Here is a 25,527-nt window from a genome sequence, read left to right as displayed (position 1 = left end):
CTCTTGGCGAAAATGGTCACATGGCTGGTGGCCCCGCCCCCTGATCTCCAGACAGAGGGGAGTTTAGATTGCCCTCCGTGCCGCTGAACGGCGCAGAGGGCAATCTAAACTCCCCTCTGTCTGGAGATCGGGGGCGGGGCCACCAGCCATGTGACCATTTTTAAGAGGTTCCAGAACTCAGTTCCACCGCGTTCCAGCTGAAAAAAAGCCCTGCCTCTTCTAAACTAGAAGGCTGCACTTAGGCTTTAGAATCCTGACCTTAAGAACAAATTCTTCATCATCATCTTCATCACCTTCCCGTCCCTGAAAAATATGAGAAGGATGCCATGATATATCTAATGAATTGAAATAACTTTCAAGAATGTTTATAACATTTCAACCAACTGGAAATTGGTTTGCTCTAGTAGGTGGTTTCGGAGAGATTCTGATGCCGGCGTATTTGTACCTTAATCCTAAACCACTTTTGACATCTGTAGAATGTTCTCCCAAGTTAATGTAGTTTATATATTAGCAGCAACGATGCAGAGTGTTTTCCTCTATTGGTAAAAGAGATGTAACTCCAAAGTATAATTTATTTATTCAGCCTCGTAAGGTGAATGCTGGAAAATAAACACTATGGCCGCACTCCTGCAAAGAGTTAGATGCTTCCAGGGCTTTTTTTTCTAGAAAAGAGGTGGTGGAACTCTTAAAATGAGGGAGAAACACATGGCCCCCCATACAAAATGGCCATTTCCTCCAGGGGAACTGATCTCTGTCTGGTGATCAGAGGGCAGGGCCACTAGATACGAGAGGTGCCGGAACTCTGTTCCACTGTGTTCCCGCTGAAAAAAAACCCATGGGTGCTTCTCTCAGAGATATACAAAGACCTAATGCAGTTTGCATAAAACTTGCTTTGCCATTAGAATACCTCCCTTGGACTCCTAAGGACTCAAGGAGCAGATCTATCCATTATTATCTCCACTGAAGAAATGATGGTTGTCACCGAAATTTTCTCTCTTCCCCTTACCTGGCTTACTACTGATTTCGCTCGACCTCGCTCCCTGCGCTTGAGCTCATTTTCAATGACCTCAAAGAACTCTTTCTCGACTCGGGATAGGACTTCCTCAGGCTTCTCTTCCTCCACTTCTTCCTTGACCGCTTCCTCCTTGCTCTCCGTTTTGGTTCGCTCTTTGAGCCTCATTTCACGGTGTCGGGCCTCTAGAATCTTTTCTCGCTTTGTCTCCCGCTCAAACATCTGGGATATACAGAAAAGTTACAGCTTAAAGTCCTGTTGTTCCATGTTTCCTAGGGGTGTGGGGACCTGATTTGGATCAGCACCACAGGAGGGACAGGACCTTCCCTCTGTGTCAATTTCCTGATCTGAATTGGCTGCAGGGGAGAGGAGAACTGGTTGTCCCATTTAGGACATGTAGCAAAAACCAAAGGGAAGCCCCCGGAGCCAGGCAAACGTCAAATACAAAGCGGAGAACAACACAAGCAATGAAATATATATATATAGTAATTTATACAAAAGTGCAAAAGTGCATGGAGATAAATTGCATTCAGCGCTGGTGAAGACACTGACACTATCCAATAGAGGGCGCTGTTGGGATCCACATTCCACCTAGTACTAATCATCATGCCAAAGGTTGGGACATTGTACTTCCAAGCAAGAATGTATTATTTATTTAGGGCCAAGAAATCATTATAGCTAAGTAACACAAGTAGTTCCAAAAGGAAAGATATCCGTAACCAATATAGCAAAATGGCGCTTCGAGTTACAAGCTAACCTGTTGTGTATGAAACAGGAAAAAAGACAGATATTAATGTTGTGTTCTAAGGTGTAATATTTGGGTCATATACATCCCTCTAAGCAGGGCTTTTTTTTCTGGGAAAAGAGGTGGTGGAACTCAGGACCACGCAATGACGTCACTTTGGGTCAGCTGGAACAAGGGGGGAGTTTTTTAAAGTTTAAATCGCCCTCGGTGAAAATGGTCACATGGCCAGTGGCCCCGCCCCCTGATCTCCAGACAGAGGGAAGTTTAGATTGCCCTCCACACTGCTGCACGGAGGGCAATCTCAACTCCCCTCTGTCTGGAGATCAGGAGGCGGGGCCACCGGCCATGTGACCATTTTCAAAAGGTGCCGAACCTCCGTTCCACCGCATTCCTGCTGAAAAAAAGCCCTGCCTCTAAGCATAGTAAAAATATTAGCAGGCTGGTCTGCAGGAAGGGCAATGCAATTTTAAACCTCAAGACTCATTTATCTTGGCATGGTTGAGTAAGAAGATGCAACAGTATTCAACAAAAACATGGAGGCAAGAGTCACCACTCACTGCTGAAGCCAGGTTCTTCTCATTCCTCTGCAAAGTGCACAGGCCAGAGGAAACTTCCAGGAGTGTCACTGTGCCCAGCTTGGAACCACAGCCAATAAAACGGCCATTATCCTGCAAACGTAGACTGAAGAGAGGGTCGTCGCAGACCTGTGAAGAAAAGCAGATTCCGGAAGGAAGAAGGAGTTTTAAATGTCAGTAAAGTACAAGGACAGCCTTGGGAGCCACAAAGGACTGTGCCGACGGAGTGCAAACATTTAAAACAAAATCTCAGAAGGACAGGTTGAGAGCAGAGTGCCTGTGATTCTTCAGCACAACCAGCCTTCCTATCTACATAGCAAGGATTGCTTCGCTCACCAATTTTTCCTACAGCGCAGCTCATCTCCATATAATAAAAAAAATCCAAAACCGTTATTTACTCTGCAGCATTTATGTGCATTTGAAAACTAAGCACATGTAATCCTATAAAAAACAGCAATGTGTCACTTTCAACTACCATGATGTATGAGGGGGAGCAAGTTTTATTCCCCTTCCAAGAAAGCAGTAGTTGCAGGAGATTGGCTGCTGTCAGAGAGGACACCAACCACTTCAACAGAGGGAGGGTCAACAGAACAGCCCTCCCCTTGCCTTCCTTGCTACTGAGAAAGAGGACACCAACCGCTTCAGCAGAGGGAGGGTCAACAGAACAGCCCTCCCCTTGCCTTCCTTGCTACTGAGAAAGAGGACACCAACCGCTTCAGCAGAGGGAGGGTCGACAGAACAGCCGTTCTTTCATCATCCTTATAGCAACCATTTGACACTATTATGCATCCAGTATTAACTACCTGCAACTGAGGGGAGGGTCAGCCTTCAACTCTCCATTTTGTATTGATGCAACTGTGATCTCTGTAAGCAGCCTTGAGCATATTCATCAACAGAATCACTAAATAAATCAACATGGAACCATTTATCTCATCGGGTCATTGGTTCAACACCAAAGCCCATTCAAGCCGATAGTATCACAGCCCAGCAGGAGCAACTCCAACTCCAACTCCAACTCCAACTCCAACTCCAACTCCAACTCCAACTCCAACTCCAACGTTCAATTGTGTCTAACGTATGCACCAAGCCAGACAGATCTTCCAATTGCCATTCCACCTGTAAGAAGTGGAAGTCTCAGAACAGACAGAGTGGGGTACCAAAACATAAAACGTGGAAGCCTTGTTCTTCCAGAATCACCTTCAGGTTCAGGGTAGGGTTATTTTGTTTGAAGAGGAAGTCCCAGACGTCAAGGGTCCCATCCATCTTGGTGGTGAAGAAGACAGCTGGCCGAGTGGTGCTCCAGCATCCATCTGTGAGGTAAGACATGTGGTATCTGCCAAAGAATATGTTTATTGGTTCTGCGCCATTCCATCCCAAAGAGCCATTTTTAAAAACTGCTGCTCTCATTGATTATTGGAGAATGCAGTTTGACACAAAATAGCAAGCTTCAAAGGACAGTGTCAAATATTGAAGTGAAGCTACTGAGACAGAAGGGCAAAGTAGATCTTTCCTAAGTTTTACCATACAGACATTCACCCATTCCCTTGCACATCTGGGAAGTCAGAAAGCATATTGTGAATGCTCAGCGTTAACAGGTGGCCCTTGTCCCTCTGACCTCCTGTATTTCCACTGCTTCCACATGTCTAAAAAGCTAGAGAAGAAAGCATAGTGGAATTAATGATAGGTGGCTCAGACATTAATTTTAAATACAGTCCTCTAGATTCTCTTGATACCTCCCATACAACCTGCTCATTCTCTCTGCTTTTGAAAACCACAGGTCTCTTCGTCAGATGCATCTGACGAAGAGAGCTGTGGTTCTTGAAAGCTTATGCTACAATAAACTTGGTTAGTCTTAAAGGTGCTACAGACTAACACAGGTAACTCCTCTGGATCTATGACCATGGAAAGTCATGTAGTTGACCATCAAGTTGACGATTTTAGTAGGTTTTAATTATTTTATTGTTTTATACCGTTCTCATTGTTATATTTCATGTAGTTAAAATGTTCTTGGTTGGCCAACAAAGTAAACAGAATTGAATTGATTTTTTAAAAAATATTTTATATAATGCTCTTATATACCTCTAATAAACTGTTCCCAAAGCGATTCACAATTCATAAAGGTTTGCATTTTCCACCCAAAATAAAACAGCTAAACAATATCAAATGAGTTAACACAGTTTAAAACGAATGCAGAACTACAACTGAAATACATATTTACAATTGGTTCCAGTTCATTCCCTTCCAGAATAAAAGAAGCGTTAACATGTTCCCAAAACCAGACCAGAGACAAACACATATGACCCTCTGAAGAAAGTGCATCCCATAGTTGAAGAGCCGCAACCACACAAAAAAGTCCTTGCTTCTGGTAGACGCCAATATTATCCCTTGAAAAGGGCCGTTTCCACACGACTTACCGGCCTCCGGAGCATTGCGCAAAACACGCAGGAGATAGCGTCTTCTCACACGAAATCACACCAGGAAGATGCGATGACACGCAAAACTCCCAGATGATAGCGTCAGACTGTCAGACTGTCAGACTGTGGCTAAATAATATCCTTCCTACAGGTTCTCCTCTACAAGCAAACAAGAGTCCATTGTTTGAATAAGGAAACTTTACTGTAGAAATGACCCATTATAGTCCACTGTCCTGGATAAGGGATCCAGGATGGTACAAGAGCATTGTTACCAATGAAGAGCAAATCATGAGGTACAAAGTAACAGTTCCCAGCTGAGCCAGCCTCCCCCCACAGTTCTCAAAACAACATCTTTCAGTCTTGGGAAGCTGGACTCTGTCAAGGCCAATGTCTGGGATGGAACGTTGTTAGACAAAACAATCTCGTTCGGTGAGAAGTCTGCTTGGGAACTTATGCACCTGTGGGGAAAGCACTTAAACACTAGAAGCATTAGAAAATGGAGACAGTACAGCTCAGATACCCACTGAACCTGACATTCTGCCCCCCTTAAAATAAATCTCCCCCAGGTTTATATGGATAGCGAGTATGAAAAGCTTTGGTTAATCTAGGAGCATGAACATGTACAGAATTCACCCACTCATCAAACCCAGAGTCAAAGTCCTTCCACCTGATGAGGTAAAACAACTGATTGCGTTTGATTTTAGAGTCCAGAATTTGTTGTACTTCATAGTGTATTTGATCATCAATTAACGTTGGAATGGGTGGAGCTTTGACGTGCCATTTATCATCTGTTGGAGCCTTCTTCAACAGGCTGACATGGAATGTATCATGTACATGGCGCAGATTTTTGGGTAAATTTACAGCAACAGTCACTTTGTTGATCACTTTGCGCACTGTAAAAGGTCCGAGGAATTTTAAGGCTAGTTTGCGGCTGACTTGTGCTAGTTTTAGATTTTTGGTGGATATATAAACATGATCTCCAGGCTGCAAATCCCATTCGGCCACACGGTGGCGATCGGCGTACTTTTTGTAATCCTGTTTGGCTTTCTCGAGGTGTTTTTTAATGAGAGTCCATTGTTGGGCTGCCTCCCCCCACCAAGAAGACACATCTGGCGAAGTCGGGGAAAAGGAAGGGGGAGCGTCCAGTGGAAAAGGGTTAAAGTGGGCTCCGTACACAACTTTGAAAGGGGCTTCTCCTGTAGAGGCATGTACACTGTTGTTGTATGAAAACTCTGCTAGAGGGAGGAGGTCCACCCAGTTATCTTGTTGGAAGTTGATGTAGCAACGAAGGAATTGCTCTAAGATTTGATTAGTTTTTTCGGACTGCCCGTCGGTTTGTGGGTGGTGGCTTGAACTGATTCCTTGTTCAATATTTAACATCTGTAAAAGCTCCCGCCAGAAGTTGGCAACGAATTGTCCGCCGCGATCCGAAATTACCTTGGACGGAAAAGAATGTAATTTTACAACGTGTTTTAAGAATAGATCTGCCAGTTTTCGAGCGGTAGGTATAGTGGTACATGGAATGAAATGGGCTTGTTTGGAAAACAGATCCACTACCACTAAAATGCAGTTATGTCCCTTGGATACTGGCAAATCAGTGATGAAGTCCATGGATATCGTTTCCCAAGGTTTGTTGGGCGTTTCCAAGGGTTGCAATAGCCCCGGAGGTTTTCCCTTGCGGGTTTTGGCGCTGAGGCAAATGGGGCAGGAGGCGACGTATTGGGAAATGTCTTTGCGCATGCCCGGCCACCAGAATTGCCGTTGTATTAAATGCAGCGTTTTCAAGTACCCATAGTGTCCTGCAGTGGGGGCATCATGACACCGCTGTAAGACCTCTTTTCGTAGGCTGTCGGGTACATAAAATCTATTTCCGGATAACCAATACCCCTGTGGTGATTGATTCAGCTTGGATTTGGGCATTTTATCCCCCTCCTTTTCCACCTCAGCCTTAAGTTTCGTTTTCCACTCTTGACTGTGCGGGAGGGGCTGGACTGCGCGGCTGCGTGTAGTTACCACGCCTCCCAATTGCGTAGGTGAGAAGACAGTGTCTATAGTCTCCTCCCGTTTGCTTCTGTGCTGGGGCATGCGCGATAGGGCGTCCGCAAGAAAGTTAGTTTTGCCCGGGAGGTAATTCAAAGTGAAATTGAATTTGGAGAAGAATTCTGCCCACCGTAATTGTTTGGCATTTAATCTGCGGGGGCTTCGAAGGGCCTCCAGATTTTTATGGTCTGTCCAAACCTCAAAGGGGTGGCGCGCCCCCTCCAACCAATGCCGCCAGTGAGTGAGGGCTGCTTTTACTGCAAAGGCTTCCTTCTCCCACACATTCCAATTCCTTTCAGCCTCCGAAAACTTCCTTGATAGGAATGCACAAGGCCGCAGTTTCCCATCCTCCCCCTTCTGCAATAATACTCCTCCAATTGCAGTATCGCTGGCGTCGACCTGTACTATGAAAGGGTAGTTCTCGTTGGGGTGGCAGAGAATGGGTTCTGTTACAAATTGCCCTTTCAGACATTCAAAGGCTGTTTGGCAATCGGGTGTCCATTGTAATTTGGAGGAGGGTTTCTTCGCTTGGTCCCCTTTATCTTTGGTTTTTAACAGTTCTGTTAAGGGGAGCGTGATTTGCGCGAAGTTTGCAATAAAGTCTCTATAGAAGTTGGCAAATCCCAAGAAAGACTGCAGTTCTTTACGGGTAGTGGGAGTTTGCCATTCTTGGATCGCTTGTATTTTGGTTGGATCCATTTTTAAACCTTCTTGAGATATACAGTAACCAAGGTAAGTGAGTTCAGTTTTATGGAATTCACATTTGGATAGCTTGATGGGCAATTTATTACTCATTAGAGTGGCCAGAACCTTTTGAACTAGTTGAATGTGGTCCTCCTCAGAGTCTGAGTAAATTAACACATCATCAAGATACACCACCACTCCTATATATAAAAATTCATGTAGTACTTCATTTATCATGGACATGAATACAGACGGGGCTCCCGTCAATCCAAAAGGCATAACTAAGTATTCATATTGTTCGAGGGGTGTATTAAACGCGGTTTTCCACTCATCTCCCGCCTTGATACGGACGTGGAAGTAAGCATCTTTTAAATCCAATTTTGTAAAAATCTTACCTTGCGCCACGACGTTGAGAAGGTCCCGGACGAGCGGGATGGGATAGGCGTTGTTGGTCGACACAGCATTAAGTCCCCTAAAGTCTGTGCACAGTCGAAGTCCCCCGTCTTTTTTCTTCACGAAGAGTACCGGGGCTGCATGGGGACTATTGGCTGGACGGATGAACCCTCTGTGAAGATTGGTGTCAATGAATTTACGGAGTTCTTCCCGTTCATGGAGACTCATAGGATAGAGTTGGCCTTTGGGTAGTGAGGCTCCTGGTAAGATTTCGACGGCGCAATCAGTTCGTCTGTGCGGGGGTAGAGTGTCCGCTTCTTCTTCGGAGAAAGCCTTCAAATAGGACCAGTAGCATTCGGGTATTTGATTTATTTCTTCTTGGGTGAGAAGAGCCTTTTCGGTGTGAGTTGGATCACTACCCCAGTTCTGGTTCCACCGATGGCTTTCACAGTTGGCGTGGGTGAAGGTGATACTACCTTCTGCCCAATTTATGTAGGGGTTGTGATCGCATAGCCACTTGCTGCCCAAAATTAACGGGTATTTGGCTGTTGTACTGATGACAAACGACCTTTTTTCCCAGTGTTGGCCCATGCCCGTCACCACTGGGACTGTTTCTGTAGTGACGGGGTTCATGTTGGTGCCATCCATTTGCTCGAAAATGACTGGGTTTTGTAATTCCCGGATTGGCAATACTAGTCCATTGACTAGGGCTGGGGCGATGATGTCTCTTGAACAGCCTGAGTCAATGAGGGCTTGTACACGGATGTGCATCTTCCTTTCGGGGTTTAGCAAAGTCACTGGCATGAATAATATGGACCCATGCGGCCGGTCCCTGGTTGGGACGGGTCGGGAGTGGATCTGTCGTTTGGGCCCTTTTACGACAGATCCATTTCGTTTCCCGACTGGGGGCTTTCTGGGTTCCCTTCTATATTTGGGGTAGCAGGGTCGTATTCCATAAGCTCTTCTGCCTCCAATCCTCTGTCTGGGGCAGGTCGCTGGGAGATGCCACGGCCTCTACCCGATCGGGGAGCGGGTGTTGGGCGTTGTAACGTGGGGAATGGAGCAGGGGTTGGACGCCTTAGTTGGAGCGGAGGTCTTTGCACAGGCCGATACGGGCATTGTGCCGCAAAGTGGCCGGCTTGCCCGCATTGCAAACACAAACCCTGTTGCCATCTAGCATCCCTCGCTCCGCGGGTCGCGTATCCAGTACCTCGTCCTCCCTTCTGCAAAGTTAAGGGGCGTCTTTGTCCCGTTTGTTGTTGTTGTTCAACTAAGCGGACCTCCAATATCCGATTTTCAACTTCACATGTGAGTTGAATCCATCCCAACAGAGTAGGAGGATTGTCTTGCATGAGGGCTCTATCCAGAAGTTTCGGGTTCAGCCCTTGTTTGAACAGAATTATTTTAGTGGATTCTTCACATCTAGGGCATTTAGCGGCTAGCTGTCGGAATTTTGTAACATAGTCTCTAGCCGACATGCTGCCTTGCCTAATGGCTTGCAATTCTGTTCGGGCTCTGGTTTCTTCTAAGGGGTCTTCGTATTGAGCCCGGATAGCATCCACCAACCCTTGTAAGGTATTAAGTTCCGGGGCCCCAATATTGTATAGTCCTACATACCAGTCTGCCGCTTTGCCTTGTAACCGTGAACCGAGATGTTCAATCTGGCTGGCCTCACTCCCAAAAAGATGTCCCCATCGATTGAAGAACTGTACTACTTGTACCAGAAAAAATCCCAGTTTCGAGGGATCTCCGTCAAAAGTAGCTTCCAGTTTCACCCAGCCCATTGGAAGGTCTTGCCTTGGGGCTGGTGCGGGGTAATAGTCCATCGGAATGGTCAGTGGCGCTGGCTGCACGGGAGGAGGCTGTTGGGGCCATAGCTGTTGCGGCAGTAATGGTTGCCCGGGGGCCCCCAGCGGCGGTGGTAGATACGGGACGGGGCGTATCGGAGGGGGCCTTACCGGTTGGGCTGGTGGTGGTGGCACTGGTTGTGCTGGCGGCGGCAGCGTCGGTTGGGCCGGTGGCGGCAGCACCGGTTGTGCTGGCGGCGGTATCACCGGGTGGGCTGGCGGCGGCAGCCCCGGTTGTGCTGGCGGTGGCAGCACCGGTTGTGCTGGCGGCGGTAGCACCGGTTGTGCTGGCGGCGGCAGCACCGGTTGGGCTGGAGGTGGCCGAACAGGTTGGGCCATGATTGGTCGCTGCGGTGCGGGTCGGCGGGGTCGAAGTGGTATAGGCTGTAATAGTTGATCGGGAGGTGGGAATACAGGTTGCATTGGAGGTAGTCTTACCGGCTGCTGTAGTGGTATTAGTTGTGGTCGAAGCGGGAGGGGCCGCTGCGGCGAAGGCCTGATGGGTGCTGGGCCGCGCGGGCTTGCCCCTCCCGGCGTCGTTGGTCTGGGACCTGGAGGTTGTTCTCGTGGTACGACCTCCACTGGTTGATCCTCCCCTAGGATTTGTTGTATGGGGATGATTACTGGAGTTTGGTGTGGCGTTCCCTCCCTTGGGGGAGCTGGAGGCTCTTCTGGCTGGTCCGGCCGGACCGTTATCGGGGAAGTTGGAGGGGGTACCACCGGCGACTCTGTCGGGCGGGTTGGCTCCTCTCCACTCCCTCCTGGAACTTCCACTGGAGTATCCCCGGAAGGCGGAACCTCGTCCGGCCTAGGGGTTTCCGTTGGAGTCTCTCCCGGCTCTCCAGGGCAGGGCTCCCCCTCTTCCTCCGATTCGGAAGGCTCGTCTGGGGGCTGCACGGGAGACTCGTTTGAGGGCGGCGGCTGCAACGGGGCAGGTTCCCCCGGATTGGAAATTACACTTTGTAGGGTGGCTATTTGTATAGCCATCTCTTCTGGTGATGGTCTCTCTCCCGCCACCATCAATGAGAGTAGATGTATAGCATGGGCTAGGTTTTGTTCCATATCGACCAACCTAGCTTCCAGCAATTGAACTCTACTGGGACCCGGTTGGTCCGTCGTGGAGCCCCCTGCGACTGCTACCACCGGGGAAATTGGCCCCCAAGGTGGAGGGTCTCCCTGATCGCCTTGCGATCTCGCTGCTAGAATCCCTTTGGCTAGTCCCGTAACTGCCGAAATGCCGGAATCCACAGCAAGGGTGCGATGTTGCATCTGCACCCAACTTTGTTCGGAAACCTCTGGTTGCTCCGACCACGGAGTGAGTTCCGAATAATCCCAACTTAGGATACCGCGGCGGGACGTGTCCCATTCTGTTTGCTCGGTCGTCCTATTCCAAAACAGCCATGGTTGGCTACTGTCCAATTCAGGGACTGTCTCTAGGCTTCGACGCCCGTCCATGGGTAATTGCTGGTGCACCCCACTGGTCCTGCGCTCCCTCGTCTCTCGGGGTCTGGGTCCCCACTCCGAAGGTGTAGGTAACGAGAACAAGGGGATGGTGGTGGCCGTTGGCTTGGAGGCCTTCGGTTTTTCCTCCCCACTGCCGAGATCGATTAGAGGCTGAGTAGTAGTTGAAGCTCCGTTCCCTGCTGGTGCAGGTGTTTGAAGTTCTTGGGGTTGCACTTGTGGGTTGTCGGGAGACGCATACGGCTCAAACAAAGGATCCCTGTCTGGGACGGCTTTGGATTCCGCTGGGCCCGACTGAGACATGATTGGTAACAAAATGTCAGACTGTGGCTAAATAATATCCTTCCTACAGGTTCTCCTCTACAAGCAAACAAGAGTCCATTGTTTGAATAAGGAAACTTTACTGTAGAAATGACCCATTATAGTCCACTGTCCTGGATAAGGGATCCAGGATGGTACAAGAGCATTGTTACCAATGAAGAGCAAATCATGAGGTACAAAGTAACAGTTCCCAGCTGAGCCAGCCTCCCCCCACAGTTCTCAAAACAACATCTTTCAGTCTTGGGAAGCTGGACTCTGTCAAGGCCAATGTCTGGGATGGAACGTTGTTAGACAAAACAATCTCGTTCGGTGAGAAGTCTGCTTGGGAACTTATGCACCTGTGGGGAAAGCACTTAAACACTAGAAGCATTAGAAAATGGAGACAGTACAGCTCAGATACCCACTGAACCTGACATTCCTGGCGCGATTTCGTGTGAGAAGACGCTATCTTCCGTGTGTTTTGTGCAACACTCCGGAGGCCGGCAAGTCATGTAGAAACAGCCAAGGTGGCAGAACTTAAAGCCCTAGGCCTGCTAACAACATCGTATTACGGTAAACTATGCTGATCTTTTAGAACAGATGCAATATGTTTACATCGAACCACACTTATCAAGAGATGGGCTGAAGCATTCCAGATTGTTTTCAAAGGCAGCTCTTATGTAGCCTGTCTGACTGTAAGCCAACCTGGAAAACACTAAGGCATGAATAACAGGAACCAGGGTAGATATATTTTAAAACATCAAAAGAACGCGCTACTTACTTGGTCCACATGATTGATGATTCTTTGCTCTCTTCTGCCCAGATGCGCGCAGTCCAGTCTCCAACTGTCAAAAAATTCTTGGGATAGAATGGATTCCTAGACAAGGAATATATGGGGCCATGGTGTCCACTGTATGTGCAGACAATTTTTTCCGCAGGAGTCTTGGCTTTGCGGTTGCCGGAAATCACCACCCCTTGCTCCGTTCCCACCATAAACTTGGTTGGCTGTTATTTGAAATACAGGAGAACGATGTTGTTACTTGACTTCTCTTTCACTGAGCGAAGGGGTTGGGGGGGGCCCAGAAAAAACCTGCATAATGCAATTTGGTAAAGAGTCCGGTAGCACCTTTAAGACTAACCAACTTTACTGTAGCATAAGCTTTCGAGAACCACAGTTCTCTTCGGCATCTGATGAAGAGAACTGTGGTTCTTGAAAGCTTATGCTACAGTAAAGTTGGTTAGTCTTTTTTAAAAAAATAATATAGTTTATTGGTTATTTTAAAAAGAAAACTTTTTAGTATCAGATTCATGTACAAGATAGTCATTATAAAACCACAATTTCAAAATATTTGGAATACAGACATCAATCCATAGAAAAAGAAACTGAGTAACCGAGCCCCCTCCCCTTTTCCCCCTTTGTACAATACACAGTCCATTTAGATCTCTCTGGGCACTTCTTGAATTCCTTGCTCTTTTATCCCCCTATTCAATTCCTTTTCTCGTTTCTTACAATTATTTATATTCGAAGTGAGCATCTTCTTAAGGCACATTTCAATCCTTTGATTCTTAAGCCTGGGGTACTAAACCCTTAGCCATTCCAGAGACAGAGCAGGAAAAAAAAAGAAAAGAAGCAGACAGCCACATCTTTATATTCTTTTTTTTTTAAATAAAATTTTATTGGTGAGTGGAAAAAAGAAAAGAATTTTCAAATTTAACACATATAATCTCATTTCCCCCCCTCTATCCCCCCCTTTTCCTCCCCCCTCCCTATTGACTTCCAACAGCTTTCCAACCCTTAACCCTTCTTATTGCTTAAATCTATTTCATTTACATTTTCCTACCCTCTATAAATCATAATATCTCTTACTCTAAGCACATTCTGATTCTTTTACATAGACTCTATCAAGCATACTATCCATATAATATATATCGTGTCAATAAAGCATAACCATATAGCCTAGTATATAGCAAGGATCACAGTGTCTCTTACTTTAAACATGTTCTATTTATTTTAAACATATACTCCATCAAATATACTATCAATATAGTATATATTATAAAACATATATTGTATGCTATGCCACCAATGTAACACAGCACACAACATAGTATAACACAACAACCTGATATTGTATTAAATCTGATCCATTAACCCATATTCTATTGTTAGTCCCATTATTTGTATATATCATTAACTAAATATTTTCTTAAAGGAGAAAAGTATACAAAGAGATTTTTGTAACAGCCTACCCTCCATCTTTCATATATCAGAACCCAAGCCATCTAAGATTTAGTACTTGTATAAAAGTTGGTTAGTCTTAAAGGTGCTACTGGACTCTTTACTATTTTGCTACTACAGACTAACACAGCTAATTCCTCTAGATCTATAATGTAATTTGTTTCTCGTTATTCACATGGAGTGGAAAGACCAGGGATGCTGGATGAATAATTTCAATAAACATCGCTGCAAGGTACAAATAAAGAAAATAACAGGACCCAGATATGGATTTCAGCACATAAGGTGCTGCCAGAATTATAGTGCACCTTGAGGCAGAGTTACTCTAGTCAAATCCAACCGGTTAAGTTTCATCGGCATTCCCGAAGCCATGCTGGGGCAGGTAGAGCTCACAGTTGCTGGTACTACATATTTACCATACTATCTCCTAGAATTATTGAGTAACTGAGTCTGAGAATCCTTTAAGGATTCCCAAAGCAATCTCTCCTCCCCCTCTGCCTGATTTTGATGAGGTTTCTCACTGTCTCCATGCCATCTCAGGTTTCAGACTGTCGCGTACTGCTTATTTTGGGATATTCTCTGAATCTTAATCAGGGCTTTTTTTCTGGGAGGTGGTGGAACTCAGTGGGTTGCCCTCGGAGAAAATGGTCACATGGCCGGTGGCCCCGCCCCCTGATCTCCAGACAGAGGGGAGTTTAGATTGCCCTCCGCGCCACCGAGCAGGTTGGCTTACAGTCAGACATGGGTGCTTTTTCTTCCTGCCCAGATTAGCTAAAGGGAGCATATGGAAGCAATGCCAGCTCAGAAATATGCTATGGCCCTCCCCAGATTCCTTGCTTTCCTTTTAAAAAATTAAATTGAAGATGGAAAGCAATAAGGACTAATGGTAGAACTACATTTTACATTTAGCCCCAAACTCTATGGTTTAACCATAGAGTTTATGGCTTAACCATAGAGTTTAGGACAAATGTTAGAGTGTCTGTTGGCAAAATGGCATCACCTTCAGGCATAGTGGAAGTGACATCATGGCATTGGCATTACGGCAGTTGTTCTCTCCGTTTCCTCCCCGCTGCACAGCTCAGCAGAAGTTAGCAGAGCTGGTAGTGGGTGGGAGGCCTTCCAGTCCCTACACAGATATCATGTGGTACGTACTTACTGGTGTGTTTGGAAGAACTATTATTAAGACTTCTATTCGATGGGACATCACCAGGTCCAACCACATGACATCACTGGTCTCTCACCCATGACATCATCAGGCCCCATCCATTGAGCCTCCGAGTTTGAGATGATGGGGACATGGCAATCTTACCTCCCCTGTGCACTCATGCCGTCCACCATTAAATTTCTGATGACAGGCCTACACTAACTAGGGAAAGAACTGCATTTTCCTGGTGACAAAAATTAAACCTCAGGCCCATGCTCTGTGGGCTTTGTGTACTTGTTCTTGTTTCCAATCTTTCAGGTGAGCAGGGCTCATTTTGAGGGGAACGCACAGGAATGCAGTTCCGGCAGTTCCCCAAACAGGTCACATGTCAGGTGGCCCTGCCCACCTGACTCTCGGGCATTTTGGGCCCATTTCAGCCTGGATTGGGGCTGAAATGGCCCGGATTGGGCCTCTGACGGGTGGTGGATCACTCTCCCACTCAGCAGTGGCCTGATCCTGACCATTTTGGGCCCAATTTCGGCCCTGAATAGCCAGGATAGCCAAAACAGGCAGGATAGGTGATGTCAGTTATGCTAATGACACACTTCCAGTGATGTCAAGGGGTGTGGCATATTCTAATGAATTATGCTAATGAGTTATGCTAATGAGTTCCTCCAGCTCTTTTTCTACGCGACCCCTGCAGGTGAGGTTTGCATGGCGGCAAAGGTGGTGTGTATGCAGTTTAATTATCAATTTCGCTTCCCTGCTGGTTCACAGCAAACCTGCAGCCTCAGCTATTAAGAACTTGCTTGGCTGTGTAATGAAGAGATAAAGACACCTATCAAGACGGATTCCATGCTGGTTGTAGAGATCAGACCTCCTTACAAACTGCAGCAGATTCCTGCACTCCAATCTAAGCAACGAACATTTTGGAACTAAAAGCATGAACATAATGCTAGAAAATGTATTCTTCGGTACATTAGTATTTACAAATCACATGGCTCCCCTATAAAAACTGCAATTTACAAGGCATGGTTGCCTGTCATTATTGCCCTGGTATGACAATGGGGATTTCAGGTGAGATTGAAAGGCAGGCAGTATTGCCTGCCTTTCACTGCATTCACTTCTGAACAAAGAGAGGAAACAAGGGGCTTAAGTCAGTAACTACAGGAGGTAAGAATGTCAGTCCCTGGGAGGGCTCAATTCTCCACTAAACTCAGAGGTGCTCAACTCAATTTGAATAACAGATTTGTGTTCAGCTTATGATAAGGAAGGTCAGGTAGCTGGCACATGAAAAGAATATTCAAAGGTTTCATAAAACAACTCCATACACTATCAATGTTCTTGGATGCATTTTTAAAGGGAATGGTGGTTATCCACTGATACGGACTGCCCTGCATGGAGAGGGAAAATTCTTTGGCCCTTGCAGTTTCCAAATTAATACTAGGCTGAGTGCCTGCCTGAGGAATCTGAAGTGGTCAGAAAAAGCAACTCAGGTCAAAAAAAGCAAATGTATGAAGAGGTCCTGAGATAGTCTTCTAGCCGCTGGAAGAACCTGAAGGATGAAAATATCCTTCTGTCAGCCTTAGTCAGGGGCAAATCTACATGCCCTTGGCGCGTCCCAGCGTTGTGCTAAATGTTGGCTAAACACCTGGAAGTATAGTGTCTTTCTAGTGCGATTTGGAAATTGCGCAAGAAAGACTCAATACTTCCGGGTGTTTAGCAAACATTTAGCACAATGCCAGGACGCTCCAAGGGTGTGTGGATTCAGCCCAGCTTTCCTGCTGTTACCTGACAACAGCCTAGTCTGTCCCTTCTTCCATTCTAGCTGCAAACAAACCCCCAAACCACCCAGTTTTGCATTTGCCATGAATAAGACGGGGGAAAAGAATATGGAATTTTTGCACCCTCTTCAGGGACCGCATTCCACATATTATTTTATTTTATTTTATCGTATTTATATTCCGCCCTCCCCGCAAGCAGGCTCAGGGCAGATAACAGCATTAAAACATTTAAAACATTTCATATAACATTTAAAAGCATTGTACAAAAATATTAAAAAATAGCAGCACTCTTTTTCTTGATGGCGGCAATTCCGTTAATTACAAATGGTGCAACGGTGCAGTTGAACATAGCAGCCGCTTAAGAGCAGTGGTGGGCAGCTCTCATAGGGAGGGGAGTAGATGTTGTATCCTCCAGCCAGTGGAGGCCCAGCCTCAGCCATAAGCCTGGCGGAACAACTCTGTCTTACAGGCCCGGCGGAAAGAGAGTAGATCCTGCCGGGCCCTGGTCTCGGTAGACAGAGCGTTCCACCAGGTAGGAGCCAGGACTGAGAAAGCTCTGGCTCTAGTCAAGGCCAGGCGGGCCTCCTTGGAGCCAGGGACTGATAACAATTTCTTTTCTCCTGATCGGAGGGTCCTCTGGGGAATATATGGGGAGAGACAGTCCCTCGGGTACGCTGGCCCCAGTTCGCACAGGGCCTTATAGATCAATACCAGAACCTTGAACCTGATCCGATACTCCACTGGCAACCAATGCAGCTCGTGCAATATTGGTGTAATATGCGCCCTATTTGGTGCTTTCATAATGATACGTGCTGCTGCATTTTGTACCAGCTGTAATCTCCGGGTCAGGCTCAAGGGCAGCCCCGCATAGAGCGAGTTACAGTAATCTAACCTAGAGATGACCGTTGCCTGGATCACTGTAGTTAAGTCACAGGTAGCCAGGTAAGGGACAAGTTGCCTGGTCTGCCGCAGGTGGAAAAAAGAAGACCTGACAACTGCTGTGACCTGTGCCTTCATTTTCAGGGAGGCATCTAGGTTCACCCCCAAGCTCTTAACCCTTGGAACTCGGGAGCCGGAGTCCCGAATCCAGTCCTCCATGGCTCAAGTACAGGACCTCCATCTTTGTTGGGTTCATAGTACATAGTATATTTAATACCCAAAGTTCATTTATCCAAAGCAGTAGTGGTGGTGGAGAGAGCCCTCAAGTCATAGTTGACTTATGGCGACGACTCCTGGTGGGGTTTTCATGGCAAGAATCTTAACAGAGATGGTTTGCCATTGCCTGCCTCTGCAACCCTGGTCTTCATTGGAGGTCTCCCATCCAATTACTAACCAAGGCCAACCCTGCTTAGCTTCTGAGATATGACAAGATCAGGCTCACTTGGGCTATCCAGGTCAGGGTGTCCAAAGCAGTACAGCAAGGCAAATTGCCAGGGGCGCTGTAAGAATTAGGGGGAAAGCATGAGGGCTTGAATCTTGCACACCCAAATGAGCCCTTATTTAATAATTAGTGAATTTCAAGTTATGGTGTTGAATTGAATGGGTCCCTGGGACTAGCTACAGCCACCATGCCTAGATCTCTTTGCATATTCTTTTTACTGATTCAAGTGGTTCCATAAAATTATTGCTACCTTGCTGGCCACCTAAAGTAGCAATAGCTTGTTTGTTTGGGGGCATTCAAATTACTGTATTTTTCAGCTATAACTCCGCACTAAACTGAGTTTGGCTATTTTTGCTTATCCTCAGGGCTTTTTTTCTGGGAAAAGAGGTGGTGGAACTCAGTGGGTAGCCAGCACAGGGGGCAACTCCTGGCGGGAGGTGGTGCCCCTGCACGCACGTTCCCGGGACCACGCAATGACATCACTTTGGGTCAGCTGGAACAAGGGGGGAGTTTTTAAACGTTTAAATCGCCCTCAGCAAAAATGGTCACATGGCCGGTGGCCCTGCCCCCTGATCTCCAGACAGAGGGGAGTTTAGATTGCCCTCCATGCCAGGCCAGGCACGGAGGGCAATCTCAACTCCCCTCTGTCTGGAGATCAGGGGGCGGGGCTACCGGCCATGGGACCATTTTCAAGAGGTGCCAGAATTCCATTCCACCGCGTTCCATCTGAAAAAAAGCCCTGCTTATCCTCAACATACTTAGCCATGTCCTGGATCTTTCCATTGGTAGTCAGGGGTGGAACCAGTAGATGGGAGGTACCACTGTAGCTGCTTTCTTACCCCTGCTTTATACTGGCCTGAACTTTCACCCCGGTTTGCAGTCTCTTCCAGGTATAGGTAAACATTATCAGGCCATTCTGTTTGACATAGCAGCTAGCTTGTTACACCGTTTTCTGTGTATCCATCAATTTTTCTAATAAAAAAAACTAATTTCCCAGTTTGTACAACTTTCCTTCCATGGGCGCACTTTCAAAACACGTTTAACATCATTGCAACGACTCTGACTCAGCAGGAGCCTCCATCTGCTTAATAAAAAAATGATGTTTCTTTGTCTGTGAAGAGGCAAAATCACTCTGGAGGACCCCTGACAACTGACCGTTGCTTTCTAACGCAAGAAATGCCAACTGCCCTTCAAGGTTTTGCATGATGTCTGAATGTAGATACCCTGCTTTCTTCATTTCATCCTTTTTCCTTTGGTGATGCGCCCCCTCCCCGCAACTGAAAGCAGGAAATTAAACCAGTATTCAGTTGAGTCTTTGAACTGAATGCTTCGCAAAAACTCTTCCACTAGTGCACTAATGCCCTCTACAAGATGTTGATTTCGCACAGGTTGGATAATACATTTCCAATCCTCTTTAGAGATCATTTGGAACTGAATTTTTTGTGCGTGAAACAAAACATCCACTTCCAAAGGATTGCTAAAGTGCATTGAAAGTGCATTATCCAATGTGTGCGGAATCAGCCTGTGTTTTGGGATTTTGCTTTGGAACTACCTGGAACCTCTGTTCCTAAGCAATGTACACTGAAAGCAAAGCACCATTGTTTCGTAGTGACGTTTCAAAAACAATCTTATGTCATTCCCTTATGCCAATACATATAGTATGTATTAAAGACACACACATCTCCAAAATACACAACATGTCTGGTAAAGTACAACCTTTGTCTCTTCTCCCCATTCATTCATTCATTCATTCATTCATTCATTCATTCATTCATTCATAATCCATCTTTCTCTCTAAGATTCAAGGCAGATTACCCAGTGGTTCCCAGCAAACAAATATATTTACGAGTAGCCAGGGCTTTTTTTCAGCAGGAACGCAGTGGAACGGAGTTCTGGCACCTCTCATGTCCGGTGGCCCCGCCCACTGATCTCCTGGAGGAAACAGCCATTTTGTAAGGGGGCCCATGTGTTTCTCCCTCATTTCCCACTCGAGAGTTCCACCACCACTTTTCCCAGAAAAAAAGCCCTGCGAGTAGCTATTGCATTTTTTGACCCTCAGGCCCCAACCTGCCTTTTCCTGAATTCTATCTAGTGACCACAGCACTAAAAGGTGAGAAATGGTGCTATAAGCTGACAAAGAGCTCAAGTCTTTCCTACAGCTCATACACAGAGGAAATTTCAGAACGTGCTCACCATGGTTGGCTCATACTCCAATGAAATGGCTCCTAAAGCATTTTCCAAGACTCCTTTCCTGCTGATATCCATCACCAGCGTTTCAACGGGCTCAGAGAGTTTACGTATGTCCCACCACAAGACCTGGCAAATAGAAACGCACATCACTGCTTATGTTCACCTTTCTCTGGTTCACATTATGGTTGCTTCGGATGGCCTGTATTCAATACAAGGTCACGATGTCATCACATGGGAGCTTTCTTTGAAGAGATGAAATACAATGGACAATTACTGCATAGAGGGAGCTTCAGATGAGGAGGCTATTGTGTGGACTGCAAGCATCAGGGAGCACAAAGACGTTATTCCTGACCAGCAGTCCTAATGGCTTCAGCATGGTGCTGAAGCCCTCTATGTTGTTTTGTCTCCTGGGTCACAAATGATACACATCTGCTTTCCTACTAGTGTTTCCAAAAGAAGAAGAAACAAGCTGAGCTGCATTGATTGGCCATTGTGCTTGAGCGATTGCTAACTGTTCTTATCACCTGGCCCCCTTGAACTACCTGCCTTTCACCTCCACCCTCTTCTCAACCATTCTGATCAGATTAGCCCAAAGCTTAGATTGTAGCATGCTATGCAAGCAGCGAACAAGAGGCTCAAGGAACAAGAAGGCTCAAGAAAGCAAGTCGAGCTCTCGGTGCAAGGAGGGGGTAGAAACCAAGGCCACCCCTTCCTCTTCCCAGCCAATATTTCACACGTTCTTCTGGCTTAACGTCCTCCATTGATGCTCATCTGCGATGTGCTGTAAGGATGCAAGATGGAACAGCTCCTTGCCGCCAAACAAAACACCTTTAAGATCTAATCATGTCAGGCAACGACTGAAATAATGTTAAATTAAATTAAAATTGCCCTACAATTTACTTCTTCGACATCCATCCAATTAGATTCCTTGCTCCCATAAATGTTTTATGGAGTCTATCAGAGGGTTTATATCCTCATTAATTAGAAATGTCCCTTCTGACCCCTCTATCTTTTCTTTATCTGACTCTGCAATATAGAACCCTCCGGCATTCATCAGCCCATTTTACACCTTCAGGTTTGTTCTGAATTCCGATACAGCTTTTCCAGTTCATACCGTTCATTGAGTTTGGATTGTTCCATAGCTGAATTAGAGTGTGGTTTGTTGTTACCTGCCCGTCAGTGGAACCAGAGAAACAATCGGTCCCAGTCTTTGACTGTAGCCAGATAACATTGTACACAGGGTCACGGTGGCCAAGTTCAACTACAGTCAGCTCCACAGGCAGTGCTCCTTTTCGGGTGTCCCAGTAAGCTGAAGAACAGTTGTAAAAGAGTCAAGAAACATAATGAAAAGTTTGACCCCTCCCTCTTTGCCCTCTTCCCTTCAGTTGTGGGATTTGTCCAGCATTATCACAGCCACCTCCTCCAACACCCAGTATCACTCATTCCATATTAGAGATTCCTTTGATCATCTCCTTTGTCTGTGGTTCAAAAACAAGGTTAAGAGAAGCTGCTTTCATTTTGGTTATTATAGTAGTAGAGATCCTAGCTTGTATTATTTAATATATGCTAAGCTCCTGGGTTATGAAAACTCAGGAAAAACATTACAAAAAGTTCATCTAAGTTCTTCACTCCAGTCTCAACGTTCCACTCCTTTTGAGGTACTTTCAAAAGTGATGCAATAACAACAACAACATTCGATTTATAGACCGCCCTTCAGGACAACTTAATGCCCACTCAGAGTGGTTTACAAAGTATGTTATTATCCCCACAACAAAAACACCCTGTGAGGTGGGTGGGGCTGAGAGAGCTCTGGAAGAGCTGTGACTGACTCAAGGTCACCCAGCTGGCCTCAAACGGAGGAATGAGGAATCAAACCCGGTTCTCCAGATTAGAGTCCCGCGCTCTTAACCACTACACCAAACTCCACAAGCCTATAAACATATTTTAGTCTGTTGTTTATTAGGTCAATGTAAGTTTACGTGTATTGCTTGTTTAACTTTTAAAACCATGCGATATATACGTTTTTTACAAGGCTGTATATGTCTCAACACAATTTCCAATCTAGTATAATCTTTTATTAGCACTTCTTATTTTTACATCTTATCTTTTAAAATAAGGGAATGTAATACAAAGATAAGAAGATAAAACATAGGGAAATGTTTAATCAAAAGTTGATATTATAGTGTGTGTAAGTATAAGTAACCAAGGAGGAGGAAGGAGAGCCATTATACATTGATGTTTAGTTATGACAAATTCTGAATGTATTTTTATATTAGTTCAATCTAATTTTAAAGCAGTACTTGTATAAGTCTTAAACTGATTCCAAATGCACTGTTTACATAAGTTTGTATAAGTCTCAATTCAATTTCAAATGTAGTGTTCGTATAATCTTTTACTATGCACTTTCTATTTTCATATACTTTTTTAAAAATAAAATTTTTATCCACACCGCCCCTCCAACATATTTTAGTCTGAATCAAAATCTTTTGGGTCTAATGAATGGAACATAAATGCAGACATAAATTGTGTATACATTCTATTCTATGGAGAATTTACATTTGATTTTCATAGATCCAGTGGAGTTAGCCGTGTTAGTCTGCACTAGTCGCAAAATAGTAAATAACAACAACAACAATAACAACAACATTTGATTTATATACCGCCCATCAGGATGACTTAACACCCACCTCATTATTATCCCCACAACAAAACACCCTGTGAAGTAGGTGGGGCTGAGAGAGCTCTGAGAGAGCTGTGATTGACCCAAGGTCACCCAGCTGGCTTCAAGTGGAAGAGTGAGGAATCAAACCCAGTTCTCCAGATTAGAGTCCCACACTCTTAACCACTACACCAAACTGTCCAGTAGCACCTTTAAGACTAACCAACTTTATAGTAGCATAAGTTTTCAAGAACCACAGCTCTCTTCAACAGATGCACTCCAGCCTGAATTGTGCATTCCACCTCTTTCATGACTTTTGCAACTGATTTGCATCTACTCCCCCCTCCCCTCACTACCTATATCTCTCTGGCCAGTTTCTTCATACCCTCCATGCATCTGATGAAGAGAACTGTGATTCTTGAAAGCTCATGCTACAATAAAGTTGGTTAGTCTTAAAAGTGCATTTGATTTTCAGAAATAGAAAATTCTCTAGTAGCAAATGGCCTGATACTGGCCACTCCTAACTGCATTAAATGCTTTGTTCCCTTTCTTGTATTCCTTGTATTGGCTACAGGCACCACTTTCATAGCCAGAGACAAGTGAGCCACTTACCAATTTTCCTTCTGCAAGTAATATGCATGCCATCTTTCTATTGGCTGTATGACATAAGTTCATTAAAACCCTCAAACTAACATCAAAAGTGATCGGTGATCAAAAAGTTATACTTAGGGACACTGTCTTTAAAGGTAATAGGATTCTAATTTTAATTACCTGTGGAAAATCTACACAGTTTTGTTTTCCTTCCCCTTCCTTCTATAGAGTTTATTGTCTGTATTATAGTGTCTTATTTTTTCATTCTTTAATCGTGCAATCCAGCATTATTGTATTGCTCATTGTATGTATTTGGCAATACATTGCATTGTTTTCATAATTCTGTAATCTGCCTTGAAACTCAGTGGATGATAAATGAAGTCAGTAAGTAAATTAAAAAATAGGGCTCAGAAGACGAGACGCTGAGAGATCCGTGATCAGTTAATTCCAGACTCTTCCCAGTTTAATTACAGCCATGCCTGGCTCCAGTTCAAAGGCCACATGTGGAGCTGAGGAAGGGTGTTCAGCCCCACATGATTTCACAAATAAAAGATGTACTCATACTTCAAAGTAACCAGCAGGGCTTTTTTTCAGCTGGAACGCGGGGGAACGGAGTTCCGGAACCTCTTGAAAATGGTCACATGGCTGGTGGCCCCGCCCCCTGATCTCCAGACAGAGGGGAGTTGAGATTGCCCTCTGCGCTGTTCGCGGAGGGCAATCTCAACTCCCCTCTGTCTGGAGATCAGGGGGCGTGGCCACCAGCCATGTGACCATTTTCTCCAAGGGCAACCCACTGAGTTCCACCGCCTCTTTTCCCAGAAAAAAAGCCCTGGAAACAAGACAGGATTAAATTTTTTGTAAGGGCTAACAGCAGCATGAGGGAGGTAGGGGAAGGCTCAGTTAGCAAAAGTGGTGTGTGTGTGTGTGTGTGTAGGAAGATTAAACAGCCTCTCTTCTCCCTGCACGGTGGTCAGTTAGGGTTGCCCACCTCTAGGCAGTAACTGGAGATCTCCCGGAATTCCAGCTGATCTCCAGGCCATAGAGGTTAGTTCTCCTGGAGAAAATGACTGCTTTGGAGGTCATTATATGGCATTATACCCTAATGAGGTACTTCCCCTCCCCAAACCTCACCCCCTCCAGGCTCCCCCCCCCCCAAATCTCCAGGAATTTCCTAACTTGGAGCTGGCAATAGGGTTGCCAGCCTCCAGGTAGTGGCTGGAGATCTCCTGGAATTACAACTGGTCTTCAGGCCACAGAGGTCAGTTCACCTGGAGAAAATGGCTACTTTGGGGGATGGACTCTATGGAATTATGCCATGCCAAGGTATTTTCCATCCCCAAACCCGACTTTCTCCAGGTTTCACCTCCCGGATCTCCAGGAATTTCCCAACTTGGAGCCGGCAATCCTAGCTGACAACCCTATGGGTCAATCTGAATCAGGGCTGTATGAAACTGAATTTTTGCCTGCCCTTCTATGCTGATCCTTAAAAATAGCCTCCCTCTCTTTTTTACAATAGGCAGCTGGCCTGGATCTCTGCAGACGCAGCAGGGAATGGCTTTTGATGTCTACGGCTCAGCAAGTGGCAGTGATGGAATGCATTTCATTGGGCTGTTACTGCATGCCTGGGGAGGCCTGTGAAGGACAAAGGAAACCAATTCTCTCTTTAATCGTCTATGGAGCGCCGATAATGTCCCTGTAACATACACCCCCGTCACATCTGATTGCCGCTGAAAATGGCAACCAAAACCTAAAGGGAGTAAAATTAAATCAAAGGGCACATGTGACCGAAAAAGTAATAGGATCATAAATGGGCTTGACAAAGCAGGGCCCTGCGGAATGCTTATCACATTCATGTAAAACCATTCTCGTTAATAAAGCGGAGTTGACGGGTAGAAGATCTGGGACAGGAGCTGAATAAAGCTTGCATAAAGCTATGCTGCCAGACAAAAGACAAACTGTGGCTGGAAATCATACTGGCAATGATTAATATTAGAACAGATCAACAAATCTGATTCCTATGGAAAGAAGGATACCCAGGAAGATGAAGTTGGTTCCCAGTTCCTTATTCACA

General features: G+C 45.6%; 1 protein-coding gene across 3 annotated transcripts in view; it reads right to left on the bottom strand.

Annotated features, from left to right (window-relative positions):
- The window catches only part of DNAI2 (dynein axonemal intermediate chain 2), a 38,013-nt gene that overhangs the window by 1,593 nt on the left and 10,893 nt on the right, over nucleotides 1-25,527 (bottom strand). For all 3 annotated transcript variants that reach the window (XM_054977822.1, XM_054977824.1, XM_054977825.1), the window contains 7 exons: nucleotides 21,376-21,515; nucleotides 20,210-20,332; nucleotides 12,253-12,476; nucleotides 3,530-3,665; nucleotides 2,315-2,461; nucleotides 1,007-1,234; nucleotides 259-303 (listed from right to left, as the gene is read on the bottom strand). In XM_054977822.1, the coding sequence (XP_054833797.1) occupies nucleotides 259-303; nucleotides 1,007-1,234; nucleotides 2,315-2,461; nucleotides 3,530-3,665; nucleotides 12,253-12,476; nucleotides 20,210-20,332; nucleotides 21,376-21,515 (1,043 nt within the window). The remainder of the gene's footprint in view (nucleotides 1-258; nucleotides 304-1,006; nucleotides 1,235-2,314; nucleotides 2,462-3,529; nucleotides 3,666-12,252; nucleotides 12,477-20,209; nucleotides 20,333-21,375; nucleotides 21,516-25,527) is intronic.

The sequence above is a fragment of the Eublepharis macularius genome, chromosome 4, assembly GCF_028583425.1.
Source record: "Eublepharis macularius isolate TG4126 chromosome 4, MPM_Emac_v1.0, whole genome shotgun sequence".
Classification (NCBI taxonomy): domain Eukaryota; kingdom Metazoa; phylum Chordata; class Lepidosauria; order Squamata; family Eublepharidae; genus Eublepharis; species Eublepharis macularius.
This window is presented reverse-complemented; position numbering and strand designations above follow the sequence as displayed.